At 38.1% G+C, this 17,622-nt stretch overlaps 1 protein-coding gene and 1 long non-coding RNA gene across 3 annotated transcripts; one reads left to right on the top strand and one right to left on the bottom strand.

Annotated features, from left to right (window-relative positions):
* Nucleotides 1-5,030: 5,030 nt before the first annotated feature.
* Nucleotides 5,031-11,907, bottom strand: LOC113744191 (uncharacterized). 2 transcript variants are annotated; one of them, XR_003461344.1, is made up of 4 exons: nt 11,792-11,907; nt 6,363-6,463; nt 5,449-5,537; nt 5,031-5,354 (listed from the first exon to the last, which is right to left on the bottom strand). It is a non-coding gene; the product is annotated as an uncharacterized LOC113744191 (long non-coding RNA). The 2 variants fall into 2 exon arrangements; XR_003461343.1 differs by having other exon boundaries at nt 5,453-5,537.
* On the top strand, nt 8,629-15,648 carry ehf (ets homologous factor). The gene is made up of 9 exons (XM_019275497.2): nt 8,629-8,832; nt 11,191-11,329; nt 11,816-12,073; nt 13,142-13,186; nt 13,324-13,368; nt 13,476-13,538; nt 13,662-13,706; nt 13,796-13,991; nt 15,303-15,648. Exons 2-9 carry the CDS (start codon nt 11,254-11,256, stop codon nt 15,400-15,402), a joined length of 828 nt encoding a protein of 275 aa, XP_019131042.1. The 5' UTR covers nt 8,629-8,832; nt 11,191-11,253; the 3' UTR covers nt 15,403-15,648.
* Nucleotides 15,649-17,622: the final 1,974 nt, after the last annotated feature.

The raw sequence follows: 17,622 nt of genomic DNA, 5'->3' as shown, positions 1-17,622 counted from the left end.
GGAGGGCTTAGACATTAGTCACTTTTAAAAATCCAAATGTAATATTCACATGTCCTGGAACAACACTCCTTGTATCTCACTTTCTGTCTCCTTCTCACTCTTAATCATCCATCTCTGGCTGCATGTTTACAGCAATAGGTCAGCATAAAGTGTAAAGTGTACTTTATTATTATTATATCCTCAGAGCAAAGTCTAGTCCTGTAAGAAAACAGTCTTTTCTTTTCTTTTTTGTTTTTGAAACCAGAAAGCCAGGAGTTTGATCAGAAACATCATAAGCAGCAGAGTCTGGAAACGCATCATTACATAATAGTGAGTGGAAAACAAACTGTTGGCTCATTTATGCATTTATTATTTGTTTGTCTCCACAACATCACACTTGGTGCTGTCGGCAGCCACCCTTCACATTTCTGCTAATTGATTCTTAATGAACTATGATGAACTATAGTACTACAACACAGATAAGGGACAAAACTTAATAGACACAAATGGATCTATTATTGGAGAAATAGTGCTACTTTTGGCTTATAATTAATCACTCTATTGATAGAACAGTTTTAGTAAACTTTGTGGAAGAAATGTATTCATAGCTTTGTAAGAAAGAAAAACGCTTTATACGAAACAAACTTAAATAATAAATTCAGTGTGTTAATTAAATGCCACCCTTTACTAGTGACTAGTAAATGTGATGCAAGCATGCTGATGGTCATACCACATCTTTTGAAAAAATAGCATGGGAACATGTGAAAAATATATAGCTATCAAAATGGTAATCATTGTAGTTAACCTATATGGCAGAAATGATGGTGGTGATAATGTAATGTAATGTGTATCATTATTGGACAGAGCATTTATAATTCACTCTTGTGAATGTAGGTCATTTTATAGACCTGCATGTATATCCACAAGCATTTATTAAAATTCTAACAAAAGCTAGACATACAACATGAGTGCGTGTTTGTGCACACATATCTGAACACATGAACACATGGTCATGTCGAAGAAATGGTTCTTTGACATGACCATGTGTTCAGTGTGAACAAACATGAACACACGTTACATCAGAGACAAAGAAACATGTGATATAGGAGCTATGAAGCTCGCCTGTGTGTGTGTGTCATGTTTTGAAGACAGCAATATTCTCCCATAACACAGATATTAGTGTTGCAAGCAGCCAAGAGCAGACACTGCCTCTGCCTGGTCTGGGTCTTTTTGTTGATACTCACTGGACTTTTACTATTTGTTATTTATTATTTCATGGAACATTTGCCTATTGATATTTTATTGTATTTTAATTTCATTTTTCAGTCATTTGGTTTATTAATCTAGTTTTACTTTGGGAGGACTATTAATCTTTTAAATACTTACCAAGGTTACTGTAGTTATTTTAGTTATGGAGTTTGCAGCATAGAAAGTGTCTTGTTTTTGTCATCATATTTGCAGTTTGTAATTAGTAAAGATAATTAGTGAATATAATAATGAAAACCATTTAAAATGCCATCCACAATGATGGCTGTGCTGCAGAAAATAATCTTCATGATGGGAACACATGCTCGTACTGACAAATATACTATGACGCATACAGAGCTAATGAGCAGGCAAATAGCAACAACAAATATTACACAGAACACCATGACAGCAGTAACGTTACCCATCACATGGTGTCATAAATCAAAGCCAAACACTGTGTGAACAAAATTGCCTTATTTTTTTTAAAAAGGGATGAAATAAAACATTCAAAATGAAAATGAAGAGAAGTGCATCTGAAAAAAACAGAAGCACAAGTAGCTTCATTACTTGGCTCCTTTTCTTCTCCAAGGTTCTTATGCTCACAGACTTGCTTTGCTGAGCTATAGGAGGCACCGGCTCAACACATACTAGCACTCATTTTGATGCAGAATGTCAATAGTATTGTTGTACTGAAAATCTGTGCGGGTAGGTAGATAATTCTGAAATGATTCTGAAAAACTCTGAAAAGCTCATTTCAGCTGAGTGTTATCTACGCTGAAGGAAATGGTAATCATAGACAAATGAATTAATGCTTGCTTTGAGCCATATCACATAAACTAATGTTAGCATAAGCATTACCTAGTCGCATTACAAATCACTGGTGCTAAGTATTACCGACAGCCAAGTTGGACAACCTTAAATTAATTTATTCCAATAGAATGCCAATAAGTCACTTACATGTCATATATAGTTTAACTTTATTTATGGATAGAACTTAGATTATCAATCTCCATGCTTGGGAGATCAGGACATGCAGCTGGAGAGAGACAGGCTGAAGTGGGGAAAGAGAAGGTGTTGCAAGATGTAGCTGTCTTAAATATCAACATCCAATATAATATGTTAGGATGTGTAAGAGGAACTGAAATGTGACAGTTTTGGCACTCAGCTTGGCACTTGTGTGGTTAATGCGCCTGGGTGAAATAAGTCAGGAAGAAGACAGAAAAAGGATAGGAGAGTGATTTTTTATACCTTTACGGGTACATCAGGAGGGTTAAAATAGGTGATTAGAGACATGGTTTGGTTTAAGATAAATATGTGTATGTCTATGCATGTGGTAAATATATTTATACATGTTAATGTGTCATGAAATGTACAGTTAAAACTAAATTTTATTAATTTCTGACTGAAAACTTAATATGTATTTTCAGATGGCAGGCAGGCCAATCAGGAGATGGAAGTACGCATACTCAAGCAGCCAAGCAGTTTGGGGTTCTAGCCTCAGCCACAGTGACTGAGTTAGTGGGAGGGTGGCCTCTGGCTGTGTTCATGGTCAGAGGCAACCCTTGAAGATGAGAATTCCCTGGTGGAGTATTATTGGTATTTTTGTAGGTATTGCTATATTTGGTTAATATCTAAATTTCTCAGGTCCTGCCTCAGGTCCTGTACCATATGCAGCTTCCTCCAACCCGGTGCATATGCTTGGCAGCCAGGTGTGGTATATAAGCTTTTGCTGCACCACAAACACCTTATCCTGCCCAGAACACAGACAAAATCGACTGAGAGGGGACGTCCTGCACCAAAAGGTGGCCAATAAGTACTTCAGGCTCCTCGCTGCCACCTGGAAGAAACCGGGTTAAGGGAGAAGCCCCATCAGATCAACAATTTTAATGTGACAGGGTTCCAGCTGAACTCATCCAGGAGAGTGGTCATCATCATGCATCATCTCTAAAGAGACTATAAGTTTGGAATTAGGCTCACTCAGGGTATTGTACCTTATATTAGCTTCTGCTAAACTTCAGAATGCATTATTGCACAGAACAAGGACTGTGGATTTTGCCCCCGATCTCTTACAGTGGAATCACACTACAAAGAGATCACTTGACAGCCAGTATGCCAGGACAGATGGAAAGATAAAAGCAATTACAATTGTGGATCTGGGCATCCATCTGAGTTTTGTACTGTAGGAAAAAAATGAACCTATCTTTTAAACCTGTGTTTAGCTTTCTGGTCCCCAGATGGGAGTTGGGGTCCCACAAGGCAATAGTGTGAACATATTTCCCAAAATATGATAAATATGAGTACTTCTCATGCAGAAACCAAAAATCATACTTCCCATTTTCCCTTTCACCATTACGATATGATAAAGTGCAAATATTATACCTCATTATCATGGGAGCCGGCTGTTGTCTGATTTATTTTGCTGTGTGTGTATTCACCTGTAAAGTGTGAAACTGCGATATATAACCCTACGGTATGACAGCTGCTTAAACACAGCAGGGGAGGGTTAAAATTGATTAATCTGCCCTCCAACATGCAGTTTCACTGAATTATCATACTACCAGAGTCATATGCACACAGTATGGGGTATCTAGTAATTTCAGGAAAGGTTGACAGCTATGAAGGCACTCCAGCTAATTCACTAAGACCAGAAAATCAGCACCCTACCTTGTGTGGTGGTTGGCTGACATTATGGCTCAACCTTAATAGTTTGTGGTCACGTGTTATTCTGGTTCAGCAGCTGATCTTTCCGAATTTAGCTGCATGTCATATTTCAGTCAGGGTTTGATTGCTGACAACCTGTACCAAGTAGGGATGTTATTTTATGAGGGGTGGACAGAGATGAGATGCATACTCTATGTTTCCATGGAAACTACTATACCCATAAGTGTTGCCAACGCCTGACTAATTACACAACCAGACAGCTTGTGTACTTTGATGTGTGTTCCACTCTCACTCTCTTTTCAGGAGTAATTTCACCCAAATGGTAGTTGTGTGATGTCCTTATACTGAACTCACTCTTACAGGGCCATTAAAGATATCCTGGATGTTGTTTCCTTGCATATTGTCTATTGAGATTAATTTTAGTCTTTTACACATTTTAAATTTTTTAAACTGTTGGTTGTGCAAAGAAGGGCTTATATCAAAGGATTTTTGATTTTAGTCGACAAAATCTCTTTGATGTTGATCATATAAAAGCATTACTACAATAAGTGACCTTTTTAATTAAGATTCAGCCAGAGGGAACACCACCATACATATTGATTGATATAATATCTAGTTTTAATAATCCAGTCCATCTTTATTAACAATGAATACTCTCTGGAAAGTCAAAATACATGTTTCTTATGTAAATGTCATTATTTTTTTCAAATTGTATTGTCATTGATGCATATTTTATCTTTTATCTTTGATTGTCCCGAGACACAAATTGTTTCAGAACTCTTTTCTTTTTTTTTCTTTTTTTTCAGCTAAACCATTTCAGCAAAGGAAGTTTTAGATCTAACAATGAAATGCTAATTGAGGATGAGAGCAAGTAGATGTCAGCCACTTCCTAACATAGTAATATATTCATTATAAAGCATGCAACACTGTGGTTTTGGTCTCTGTGCCTCAATGCAAATGGTCTTTGGCCTTTAGCCATGTTAGAATTTTCTATCCTGTATAATGGCTAGGCTACAACAATCACTCCAGATACCAGATCTACATAGTGTTGCTTAAAGCATTAACTTGCAACTTATCAAAGAGTTTTCCCTATTAACAAGAATACAATCTTAACAAATAAATGATTTTAGTTATGACCGGACTCTACTGGATGTTCTTATAGTATGGTGGCCATGATCCAGGTTACATCCTCAGTGTAGGTTTCAGTGTCTTGTATTAAAAGACAGACTGTTTCATTAATGTATTGTACATGCAGTTTTTAGGAGAGTGGGAGGTGAGCAATCATTGATGTCTAGGAGGAACTCTGTCGGTGAAGTTGTATTAATTAGAAGACAAGGGGCTGTGGGATGTGTGGTAAACTCATAATACAGTATGGCACAACAAACAGGTCCGGTGCTTCTTGTAGTCTGATCTGTCCCTGCTTCTTGTCTCTCATGTATCCCTCTTACACCTCTGTGATATTTCCCCTAGGAAAATGTGGAGATATGTAGGTTATTGTAACCTATATTCGTGGCACATCCATAGGCATCGTAGTCAGTAACTGTCAGTTTGTTTCATCACCTACACATCATGTCACATCGGTGCTGCTCACTCATCACATGACCTTGCTTTCAGACTTCTCCCCGCAGTATATGAAACAACAGTGTCACCTATGGGCAGAGACGAGATCTACACTCATCAAGTTCAGTCATGCTTGTGGCCACTATGCAGGTGAAAAGGTATTTTTACAACATTCATGCCACGCTTTTAGCACTCAATGTGTCACTTGTGAGACATGTAGTACATACATGTGTTCTCCAAGCTGAGTGATTAACACAGCCAGTCAAAATTGACATGATGGAATTCAAAAGAACAAGAAAGGAAGAGGATTGTGAATAATTCATTTTTCTGTTGCACTTCTCATTACTGTAATTACACAGCCATTGTTCTTTGACAGGAAGGAAACGTAAAATTACAATTTAGGCAGTGAAATTGTCATTTGTAGCAGTAATTGACACTAATAAAATGATTTTTCCTTCTTTCCCCTCGGATCATATGCTAATCAAAATGTGAAGTATTAAAGAAGACACTAACGGGCGTGATAAGTAGCTAATGAAAGAGGGGAGGCAAGTGGGACAGTAATAGACATACTCCAGCTAATAAGTTCCTGTTCATTAGAGCATGCAAACTGTACCCTCCTCCTGTCTTGGCTGTTTCTTCTGACTGACAGCTTTGACAGCCTTTCCTGTCAAAGGGAAACTTCTGACCGCATCCTCAAATAAAGCATTAATATTTCACACTACGACTAAGCAAGTTATAAGCCTCTTTATAGATGGATCAGTAGTGTACTATTATTGGAGGGTGACATAAGCCTCTGCTTGACTCTGCATTTAAAAATAGATGACACTGTCTATAATGCCAGCATTTTGATGACATTTTCTTGTGTCTGGGAGGATGTCTTCACTGCCTCTCACGATGTTGGGAGGCTGACTCACACAGAGTGGGGTTGATATGACAGACTTTGATCTCTCCCACTCTGTCTCTCCCTTTTGCTATTTCCCCAGTGGACCTCTGCATATGTCGACCCACATCCACCCTGGAAAAGCAGAACGAAGATCCATGAAATGAGATGCCAAATACTGCTCTCCTTGTGACACGAAAAAAAAAAAAAAAATGTGACAGAGAATGAACAAAAAAAAAATGAAGTTGAGAAGCAGGCCAAACCATTGGCCATAATGAGAAGTGTGTGACTTCAGTTAAATAGGCGTATTAATCTTACTGCAATAAAATCTGGTCAGGCATTCACAGTTGGATGGCACCAAACACGGCTTAGGTCCCAAATTACACCCTGGAGGGATTTTACCCTTTAAAAAGAGGATGGGAAACTTCACAAAAATAGCACCTGTATTACAAATAGGCAGTATGCAGGCTGCCGGGGGTGCCAGAGGCAACTTACCCATGACCCATACAGGTAGGAAGGTGCTAGCGAGTTGCAGGGAGATGAGTAGTGGTGTTTTTTACCATTAGGAATGTAGTGATCTGGTGTGTGTGAGGAGATGAGGCGAGCTCTCAGAGATAATCATGCTAACACTGAACTCCCTCATTACCTCTGAGGCAGAGCTGTGGGCACAAGTCACACATTCACATGCTCAGAGTGCAAGTGAGGACTCGTACAGATAGGTTGATAACATGGATCTATAGAATGAGGAAAGGTCATTAATATCATCCTCTTAATGATGACTTTATATGATTATATAGCTTGATAAAGACATATAAACATATGCAGTATACAAGAAAAGCTCAAGTTTATTTGTTCAGCATCACAACTCTGCTACGAAAGAAACATGACACACTTTCTGACAGACTTCTCCCTGCTTCAGCGTATTATACAGTTCAACCCTGCTCAAAGTCACTTCAATTATTAACATGATACTGTTAGTGCCTCTGGTCCCAAGAGGTATTGTAGTGGTACAAGGCTACAGATCAGATTTAGATCTCACATCAAAGATGTTACATTTTGCCTAAACCCTAATTGGCGTCAAGCAAAAATAGAATGTTTGAACTCCCTCTGATCATTGTCAGTATAGGGCAACAGCGGATATAAAGGGTGACTAAGTTCAGTAAAAAAGGCTTTTTTTGACATAGTTATTTCTGCATGTACTGTATATTCTTAGTTTAAACTATCTGGTTTGGATTTGGAAAGACGTGTTCTGCATTTGGCTGGTAAAGTGGAAAAAAACAACAACAACAAAACAGGACAAACATGTTTTATCACTACAGGTTTGTAGCGCACAATGGCTGATCTGAACAGAGGCTTGATTTTACCGTTTGTACCTCATGTAACGTCATTTACAGTGAAGTTGAAATCCTTTTCAAAGAAAGCACATCTTGTGAATGTCACAGGGGGAGATACATGGCACCTGACAGGGAAACAATTCAGCAAGTTCACAAGTTGCTTTTGATTCTCCACTCCTGTCATTGTCGTGTGATGTTTACTGGGATTTGTGGGTGGCATACCAAGTTAATTGTCATCTGTCGGTCTACACTCTGTGTAGACCTGTGCATCACTGCTTGCCAGCAGAAGCTATTTTAAGAGCTGATCAAAGTTTGCCGGGATTGTAATGAGGTGAGGTAATCTGTAGTTGTAGGCGAGGCTAAAAAATGCTTGGCCTAAATAATGATCATGCAAATGCAAAGCTAAAAGAGGCCACTGTGCAAAGAATATTTAAGACATTTGTAAATGTGTAACCCTGGTGAAGTCTCTTCAAGCACACGGTCACTAATGTTTTTCGTCCACGTGGCTCCAGCGACTTTCGGAAAGGCAAAGCAAACAAAGTCTCTCAGGGCCTTTTACCTAAACTGTCAGCACCTCATTCATCATGTTGAAATGAGGAAAACAAATGTTGTGCAACATAACAACACATGGGAAATTTTCTTTAAAGGTTAAACACTATTTTAAGCAACTATACGAACAAAAACGTTAAGCAATGTAACATTCCCTCTGTGGGCTTGTGAGTGCATTTGAATGCATGCCTGTATCTTCTCACGAGTGTATGCTTTTCTGCTTGAGTGAGCGTGTGTTTGTGTGTTTGAGAGAGCAAGTGAGAAGGGAACAGTGCCAATAGAGAATATAAAAGTTATGTTAGGTGTTGTTGGTGTGTGGGTGTGCATTATGCAAATACCTACCTGGTATGAGCTCAGACAGGTAGCCAATTGGAGCAGCATAAGGAAGTTCAGAGGATAAAACACCCATTGTGGTGGGGCAGCACCTAGTGTGTCTGCATGCTTTCGTCTGTTAATTCAGTGATTTGAGAAGCAAAAGGACTCATCACATTTCACTGTAAACACAAGTCCTTTAGTGTATTGGAAACTCCAGAAACTGTACTTATTCCAATTCAGCCGTGTTTTGAGTGGATCCACGTGAGGCATCTATCAGGCCTGGTTGGACCCCATTCTACTGCTCTGGTAGGCTGCCATATTGATGCTGATCAAATAGTGTGTTTTAATGTCATTTAATTATGAAATTATTAAACATGCCTTCATAGACATGTTCTGTTTGGGGTGCCTGTGCAAGTATTTTTATCTTAAAGTTTTGCTGCACAATTGCTTAAAAAATATATTTTGCTTAAAAATATATTTTTAAGCAAAATATATCACAGAGGGAATGTTACATTGCTTAACATTTTGTATTTTTAAGCAAAATATATTTAGCTTAAAAATATATTTTTTTCATACATTCGATTGTACTCAATAATATAATACTTCAGCCCACTGTCAACACTGCATCTCCTCTCTGTTTAAACTCTTGGTGTGTCACAGAAATGTTGCATATCTAATGCCAACTGTTTCAATTATAGGCTAATTTAAAACGTGATGTGTACAGAAAAACAGAAAAAGTGAAAAACTCATCAAGGTATCATGCAGTTGTATAGAATAGATGTACAATGTATCAATTCGACGACCATAGGGCCATTATGACTGAAGTGAAACCAACAGTCAGAAGACAGCTGACACACTGCTTTGTAAACTTCTTTAGATAAGAGTTGCTAATTTCAGGCATTATGAAGCGGAGTGATTTCTTGACTCAGCTAATAGAATATTGATCCATAACTGTAATTATGTCTCGGTCTAGTTTCTACATGGTTTTTGCACTGAGACAAACTATTTTCTGCGTTGTTGATAAGATACCTGCTTGGCAATAGTAGAAAGTTACACAAGTTAAGAGCTGACCTACCTTGGCATGACAACATGTGTGACACATGCTGTCATGCCAAGGTAGGAAAATTCTTTTCAGGTTGTTAGAAAGATTATTTCCAAAATCTCGATGGAAATTAGGTTACCAGGTGCCTGTTTACAGTTGAAATAAGTTACAGGGCTTGGCACAATTTGTTTATAACCTACCATAAAAGTGTGACCAAATTCTTCTAGGGAATAAATGACATGCGGGATACAGTTTGATTCATAGTATAGCTATCTAACACAGGTGTTGTTCATTATGTTGACCTTTGACAGCTTGATTGTGATGTATAACTCAATAACATTTACAAAACCAGTGTTAACTGTTACAAACACCTTTTTCTTTTTTCATATCGTATCTTAGACAGAGAATTAATGTTCATTCCAAAGTCCATTTTAAAACAAATGAAGTTCTCTTCAAGGCGAAAAAGCTCTGTTTAAATGTCATCACAAAAGAAGCATGAATCATAGATCAGGATATTGGCAGTGAACAGTGTCAGACATGACTCAGCCATTGTGCATGTGCAACACTTCTGCACGTCTTGCTGCGCTAAAACAGTAGAGCTGCTGAAATTCTGTCAAGCTTTATTTACATGGGATGCAAATATACTTGTGGTTAGGTCTGAAACCTGTCTTTATTAACCTCTACATATATTGAACGCTTAAAACCCTAAAATGTTAACTGGAAATGTGAAGTAAAAGAGAAGAAGAAAATATGAGTAAAATGAGTGTGGAAAATATAATAACGTCAGTAACTCAAACAGCAGTGACATGCAAGTGTTTTACTTTGGCATTTTTAGCATTTGCTGATCTGAAGACACTACACGCAGTCCAAGACAAACATGAACACTGAACAGACAAACAGGTTAAATGGAAACTTACACTGTGTAACAGGCAAATAAGCCTCCATTAAAAACATAAAACCCAACTGACCCAAGTCAATGAGCAGCTTACACAACCCATAAACTGTGCTCACATAGAATTCCTTTGTGTTGGCTTATTAATATTTGGATACATATGTTTAATAAATCAACTTATGTACACAGTTTGAAGGTGTAAAATTTTAGACTTGGGTGATCCGGTGACAGCCATGGTTACTGTGTAACAGCAAGAAAAGTGTAATAGTACAGAAAACACTCATTGTGACTCACAGATCACAGTTAGTCTTTCAATATGAAGCAGCAGCTGTAGGTTGTTCAGTATTTGCATTAGCAAAAACTGAATGCAGCTTTGATACGGTGTAAAGACAGCGAACAGTAAACTGTTATGCATCGTTTGCAGTGCAGGAGTGGCAGACTCCACTGCTAGTTAACTACTATACAGACAGAACATTACTGAGAGTAAATGTGTTGAATGGCTATTAAAGAAATATAATTTGACTGCATAAGAATATTAAGAATGTCCATGAACATTCATTTGACTGCATAAGAATATTAAGAATGTCCATGAACATTCAGCTGAAGTTAACAAACTATATAAATATATATAGTATCTGAATATTTCATGTTGATATGTTTAGTAGTAAAATTACTATGTAAATCACATTTAAGTAATGATTATTGTTTCCTTTTCTATCTATCCATATAGTAAATTACTCCTCTCCTGCCTTCGCCCCTGGGCCATGTTACATCAGAGTGTAGCAGCTACAGTATGAGCGTAACTCCATCCACCGCACTGGACAGCCAGGTGAACACTACCTGGGGCCCATCTAACTCCTATCCTGATGGTAAGCCACACTAACACACTCTCAGTGAGCCCTTATTATATGGCTTCCTGCCATTATGTATGCACTCTTTACTGATGTAAATCAGTTAATTAAATTGCCCCAAGAAAATATGCCAAGCTTCTTTTTTTTTTTTCTGCTGAAAGATTCTAATTGCTCTCTGTTCAACAATCTGATTCTCTCTCAGCCTCTTTCTCACTATGAAACTGCAATGCAAAATGAAAATCATTCAACAATTAGTGACTGATGTATTGCTCACCTGGTGAGCTCAGAGCTCTGAAAAACAAGGCATGAATTAAGGATTCCCAACTGAGAAAGAGCTCAACAGCTCTTCGAGTAAACCGTTCTTCAGATTAATTATTGACAAATACCTCCAGTAGAGTATGTTTCCTACACCAGATGCATATTAATTTGCTATTTTAATTACCGATATAGGCTAATGCAGGTTTTATGATGTTTTCATACCCAATCATTGATGTCTATCCTCAGTTCCAATGATGATGTCTGGATACACAAGTCGCCTGTGGTCTCGTGACTCCCAGCCTCAGTTCTGGACAAAGTACCAGGTGTGGGAGTGGCTGCAACAGGTCATGGACATGCACCAGATTGATGCCTCCAACATTCCCTTCCAAAACTTTGATATGGACGGCCATCAGCTCTGCAGTCTGAGCTACCAGGACTTCATCCGTGCTGCAGGCAGCGTGGGACCCATTCTCTTCCACAGCATCACAGAACTCAAGTGGGGCGGTATGTCTGAAGGTCTAAAAGGGGAGCTGAAGGGGGGAAACAAGGAAGATGATTAGTCCCAATAAAAAGACAAGCTGGGTGATTTGAGTCAGGTCTGGAACAGAGTCTTGCTGAAGTGTTGTTGCAAAGGGATCACAGAGGCGGTCAGGGGTCACACTACATGGTGCTGTAGAGCGGTGAAGGACTGCTTAGAGCGAGGGAGATGATGGATTTGTTGTTTGCTCTTGCTAGAATTGGTCTCTTAACAAAGCACAGAGGGGATGTGAAGCTGAAAAACAAGCTGGGAACTGGCTTAACACCGTTTTTTTAAATTAGAGTTTGAGGGTTATTGTAAAGAAACTGGCCCCTTTGGGCTTTAAACAAATACTATTATGTGAAGAATATGTCTTAGAGGAAACGTAAGCATTAAAGTGATGCAAATACCCGTGGAACATTATGTGGTTAATAGCATTTCAAAACAACGCTAATGACAGGAGACTAGGCACAACAGGTTTAACCTCTATTTAATACTCTAAAGACAAGCTAAACCAAACTAGAGCACAATGCTGCCATTGTTCTTGCTGGCTGTAAGAAACCAGCTAAGAACAGGTGTTACACTTTCATATATCAAATATTTCAAACTGTTTGTGATACCTGGGTATAATACTACAAAAAACAAGAGGTCACAAGGGGTGACACTGTAGGAAAGTCAGTGGTTATTAAAATTCTGATTAGATTTCCTGTGATGCTCCCTGTTGAAAAATGTTTGTTGCTCCCATTTTTCTAACAACAACAAAAGAGAGTGTAGCTAAAGCAATCTCGCAGTGCTTTTACCAACTACTATTATGTAAATAGAAGAGGTTTTTGACTGATAAACAGAGTAAATCTGCTAAAAAAATCTCAGTGTAACATGCAATTTAGCGCTCTAAAGAAGCTTTCCAGAACTCTATGCAAGGATTTGATTCATTTTGCTACAGTATCTGATGTCTCACCATGAATGCAAACATGATTAAACAATCTTCAGATATTACACACTCCACGGGTTTGTGCTGATAATTCACTTCCTTTTTCCTTCTCCTACCTGTACAGGTCAGTACCATGTGGAAATAGGGCAACTGGAACTCAAACCAGAATGTAAGAGCCTTTCAAGTTATTTGTCAAGAAAGAGAAACAATGTCAACACAGATTGCTCATTTGCTTTCTTATTCACGGTTGTTCAGATAAATCAAATAAATCATTTTGTCCTAATATCCTTTGTTCCCCTTTTACAGTAGACTTCTCCTGTCCATTTCCAGATGTCAGCTATCCACCTGGAGGTAAAGTAAATATGTCAGTCTGCTGCATTTTTTCTACCAATGCTTCATTTAAAATGGACCATGGAACAAATAAATGAAATGTCAACTTTTTTTCTCTGTTAACTTAGAAATCTATGATCCCTCAATTCACCCCCTTGCACCTGTTGCTTCTCCAACCCCGTCTAGCCCTGGTAAGGAATTCACATTCTTATTAACATTTTCGATTTATGTTTCCTAATGGAACTACAAAACAAGTAAGAATAAAAACAAAACAGATAAAAGGATTCAACAATAATTTGATTTACTTCTCTCAGATATCAAAAGGTCTTTCAGCCGTCCTCATCAGGTCAAAAAGCATAGTAAGTAATATCAACACCTCTTCATATATGGAATCGGAATAGACAGTTATGTTTATTCCTGCAATTTAACCTACTTTCTTTCTGCATAGACCCAAGAGGGACCCACTTGTGGGAGTTCATCAGGGACATTCTGCTGAACCCAGAGCGAAACCCAGGACTGATCAAGTGGGAGGATCGAACAGAGGGGGTTTTTCGTTTCCTTAAGTCAGAGGCGGTGGCACAGCTATGGGGCAAGAAGAAGAATAACAGTAGCATGACCTACGAGAAACTAAGTCGGGCAATGAGGTACACCTGCACAGCTATCATACATGCAGTTGCACGAATACAAAACCAGACAGCAAGTGGTCAGTCAGTGGAGGTACTGATTTAGAATCATTGAAGATCTGAAGAAGAAAGCGATGACATTTGAGTCCAAATGATTTTAATGCTGTTTTTTGTATTCAGCTGAGATTGAGGCCACTAAATAGTATCATGTAGGTTGGTACCTAACTTTTTCTTCATTTAACTTTCCCGTCAGAGGGAGTGAAACTTGTCTGCAGAAATAAAGTTCTTACACATTCAATACAGTCAATATCCCACATGTTACACTGGGGTGTTATTTAGTTTGGCATTAGCTTGTATGCTGTGATGAGGAAGACACACTGCATTGTTCCTAATCCAATTTACGTAAGCATCTTATAATGCACTTGCAACTGAAATAACATACTGTAATGACTAAGAAATGCACTTTGAAACAACTTCAGATACTTAGAGGTGACATCATTACGAGTTATGTCTCTAAAACCAGTGAACTCAAACCTTTAAAACACATATTTACCACTTCCCATTGCTAAGTACCTGGAATGAACCACTAAATTTTTTACACTTTTCTCCCAAATGAACTGAAATGGCCTTCCGCACAGAAAATCTTTCTGGCTCCTGCAATAAACAGCTTTACATTCAAATGAGCTAATCTAATGAGCTTAATTTCATTGTAGTGCAAACCAGTGGAAACTACAAAATGTGCCTGCAGGTATTGTCACTGTGACCGCAAAGCTGATTTTCTTTGTACTGGGGTGCAGGAGAAGGATTTGCTGCTTGATGGCATCACCAAACAGATTGGTGCTCTCATTTGACATAGTGTGGTTGAACTTTGAAACGTTGAGAGAAAATATATTTGCTAAACAACAGAGACACTGAGGGAAGTTTTAACTCTACTGGCAAAGTTATCTATCATCCAATTTATGGAGACATTGAATGAAAAAGGAGCAGTTTATCCATCCCCGTACTTCCATTACATATTTGACTGACAAAACATGATAGTCCATTGGTTCTTACAGATGACATAAACCTTTAAAAAAATGGTTAAGAAATCTATACTTTAGTCCTTTTAAAACAGCTGGCAACTGTAGTTTTTTGCAAACGTGTATTTGTTAGGGACTATTTTCAGCTGTGCAAGTACTTAAAAAGAACGTGACCACAAGTAATTCAGTTAATTGTTGCAGTAAGTATTACTAACTCATAACTGCAGTTTCACACAGTATTTTATATGATCTGCAGGTCAAAATATGAAAGTCATTTAGAATTTAGTTTGATGTCATATGTCCTCTCTTACAGATATTACTACAAAAGAGAAATCCTAGAGCGAGTAGACGGACGCAGACTCGTTTACAAGTTTGGAAGGAATGCAAGAGGATGGAGGGAGTCAGAGAAGTGACAATTTCATTAATTTATGTTTTCTTTGGTTGCTGTATTCAAATGTGATGTTTTATTGTAGTTGTCAATGACCGTTTTTTTGCTAAACATTTGTTTGAACTGTTTACACGTTGTTGGTAATTGTTATTTTTCTTTAAATTCATCCTTTTGTTGTGACACTGCACTGAAATGTTCTTTATTGTGCCTTAATATCATGCCCACATGACAGCAGTCAAACCTGTGTTTACATAAGAACCCACTGGAAAAAGTAATACCAAAAATTGCAAAAGCTAACATAAAACATTGTGACTGCTTCTCTTACATCTTTCACACTCCCAAAGGACCACATGCTGGTAGCATTAAAAAACATGTGGCAAACAGTTGTATATGTATGTTGAGTGTTTTGACATTTATACTGTGAAGTGTTCTTTGGGAAGGATGCTTGATCACTGCAGAGAAACAATAACAAGATAGCAGTACATAAGCACAGTGCGGCAATGAAGTGCAAGAATACATAAACGAGTGATAAACTATATATATATATATATTTACTTTGCATTCATTGAGCTGTAAAGAAAGTGTGTAAATGTTTGTTGATGTATAATACAAATAAAGTTTGTCATTGTTTTTATTTCATGAAAGTCATTTTTCAGATCTGCATGCGTATAATTTGGGTGTCATTGTGTAAATCAAGACAAGAACACTCCCTGTGATTGTTAAACAAAAGAATATAACACTGATCAAGCAAATCAATCAGCATTTCCAGTCTAATCTACAACCCAAATTGCAGCCTTTCTTGCCCAGATGTGATCAGTATTGTCTATCCACAGAGTGGGTCTCAGATCCACAGCTGTAAACCTTGTTACCACTGAATCTGTTACAAGCTTGACTCGCATGCATTTAGAAAGATAGTTTTTGTTTTATCATGACAGTGTAACATCCCACACTCCTCACCGCTGCGTGCCATAGCTGCCATGCTGGTCCCTGCAGGCACCTGTCAGATGACTGGGTCTAGATAGCCTACCAGATAAAAGCAATGTCAATAAAGAGCTTCTTTCTTTTGCTTGTGCTCACAAGCAAATCCTAGTCTAATCTCCACTCCACTTTATCTGCCCTTTATAACCCTTCTTTACATACATGACATGGATTGACACCGCATTCTGCTATTATCTTTCCCGATCACTTCCAAAATTTGCCCACTGCACTGCTGCATCCCTTTCAGTTTTGTCTCTCTAGACTCACACACATTAGTGTCACAGACCAACTCTGTCATTATGTGAGCTGAAGGAAATGACACCACATGTCATTATCAAGAGTCAAATCAAGAACAGTCTTCTAGTATCAGATCTGATGGCGTTTGTAAACGATAAACAGACCATTTCTTCCTGGTAGCAGGAAACCGTCTCTGATTAGTGGAGTTTGCTATAATTTTGTTTTCCCTTGACGATTGGATGAAATACAGAAAGATGATAACCAGTGGCTGCTCCTGATTGGATTGAGATAATAGCCACTGATTGCAACATTGTTATATTACATGAAAATGAAAAAGAAGCAAGTGCAATTCAACCTAAAGTGCCTTCATATTTCATCGTTAAGCTTCTGTGATGTGGCATTATTCATATGGAGCAATCACACTTTGTAGTTTAGAGCAGCATTTGTCATGATTCAGTGTCATACACCTTCAATGGGAATGTATGCAAAATCAAACGGCTGTGATTAACAGTTCACCGAAATAAGTGATCATTATAAGTTGCATGTGTTTTAAATCCTTAAATGTTTACAGGGAGTAGTGTTTGATAGCCCTGAAGCAAAGTGCAAACTGTTGAACAGCCACAAACAAATGAGGTAAAGAATTATGAAAAGGATTTGTATATTAACCTTTACCTCAGATGTGTCATTGCGTTTGATCACGATATGATTAAGACTTTATGCAGTGCAATGAACGCTAATAAAGCACAAAGATGAACTTGGAAATTAACGATAGTTTTCATATAATCACCAAAGGCAAAGATCACAGAACATCTGTAATGTGGCCTCTTATGAATAATGTGCTGTGAGCTGTGATATGAGGACTTGTTTGATGGAACTAAGTAAAGATAAGTGAACAGTTAGGCAAATCTAACCTCCGCAGCACAAAGAGACAGGAGCTTGATTTCCCTAACAGACCACTGCCGTGTGAATGCAAACACAGCCTTTACATACCCTGAGTGAGTCACGATGTGTCCATGACGGCCCCTGACAT

This window comes from Larimichthys crocea, chromosome XXI, assembly GCF_000972845.2.
Source record: "Larimichthys crocea isolate SSNF chromosome XXI, L_crocea_2.0, whole genome shotgun sequence".
NCBI classification, from domain to species: Eukaryota; Metazoa; Chordata; class Actinopteri; family Sciaenidae; genus Larimichthys; species Larimichthys crocea.
This window is presented reverse-complemented; position numbering and strand designations above follow the sequence as displayed.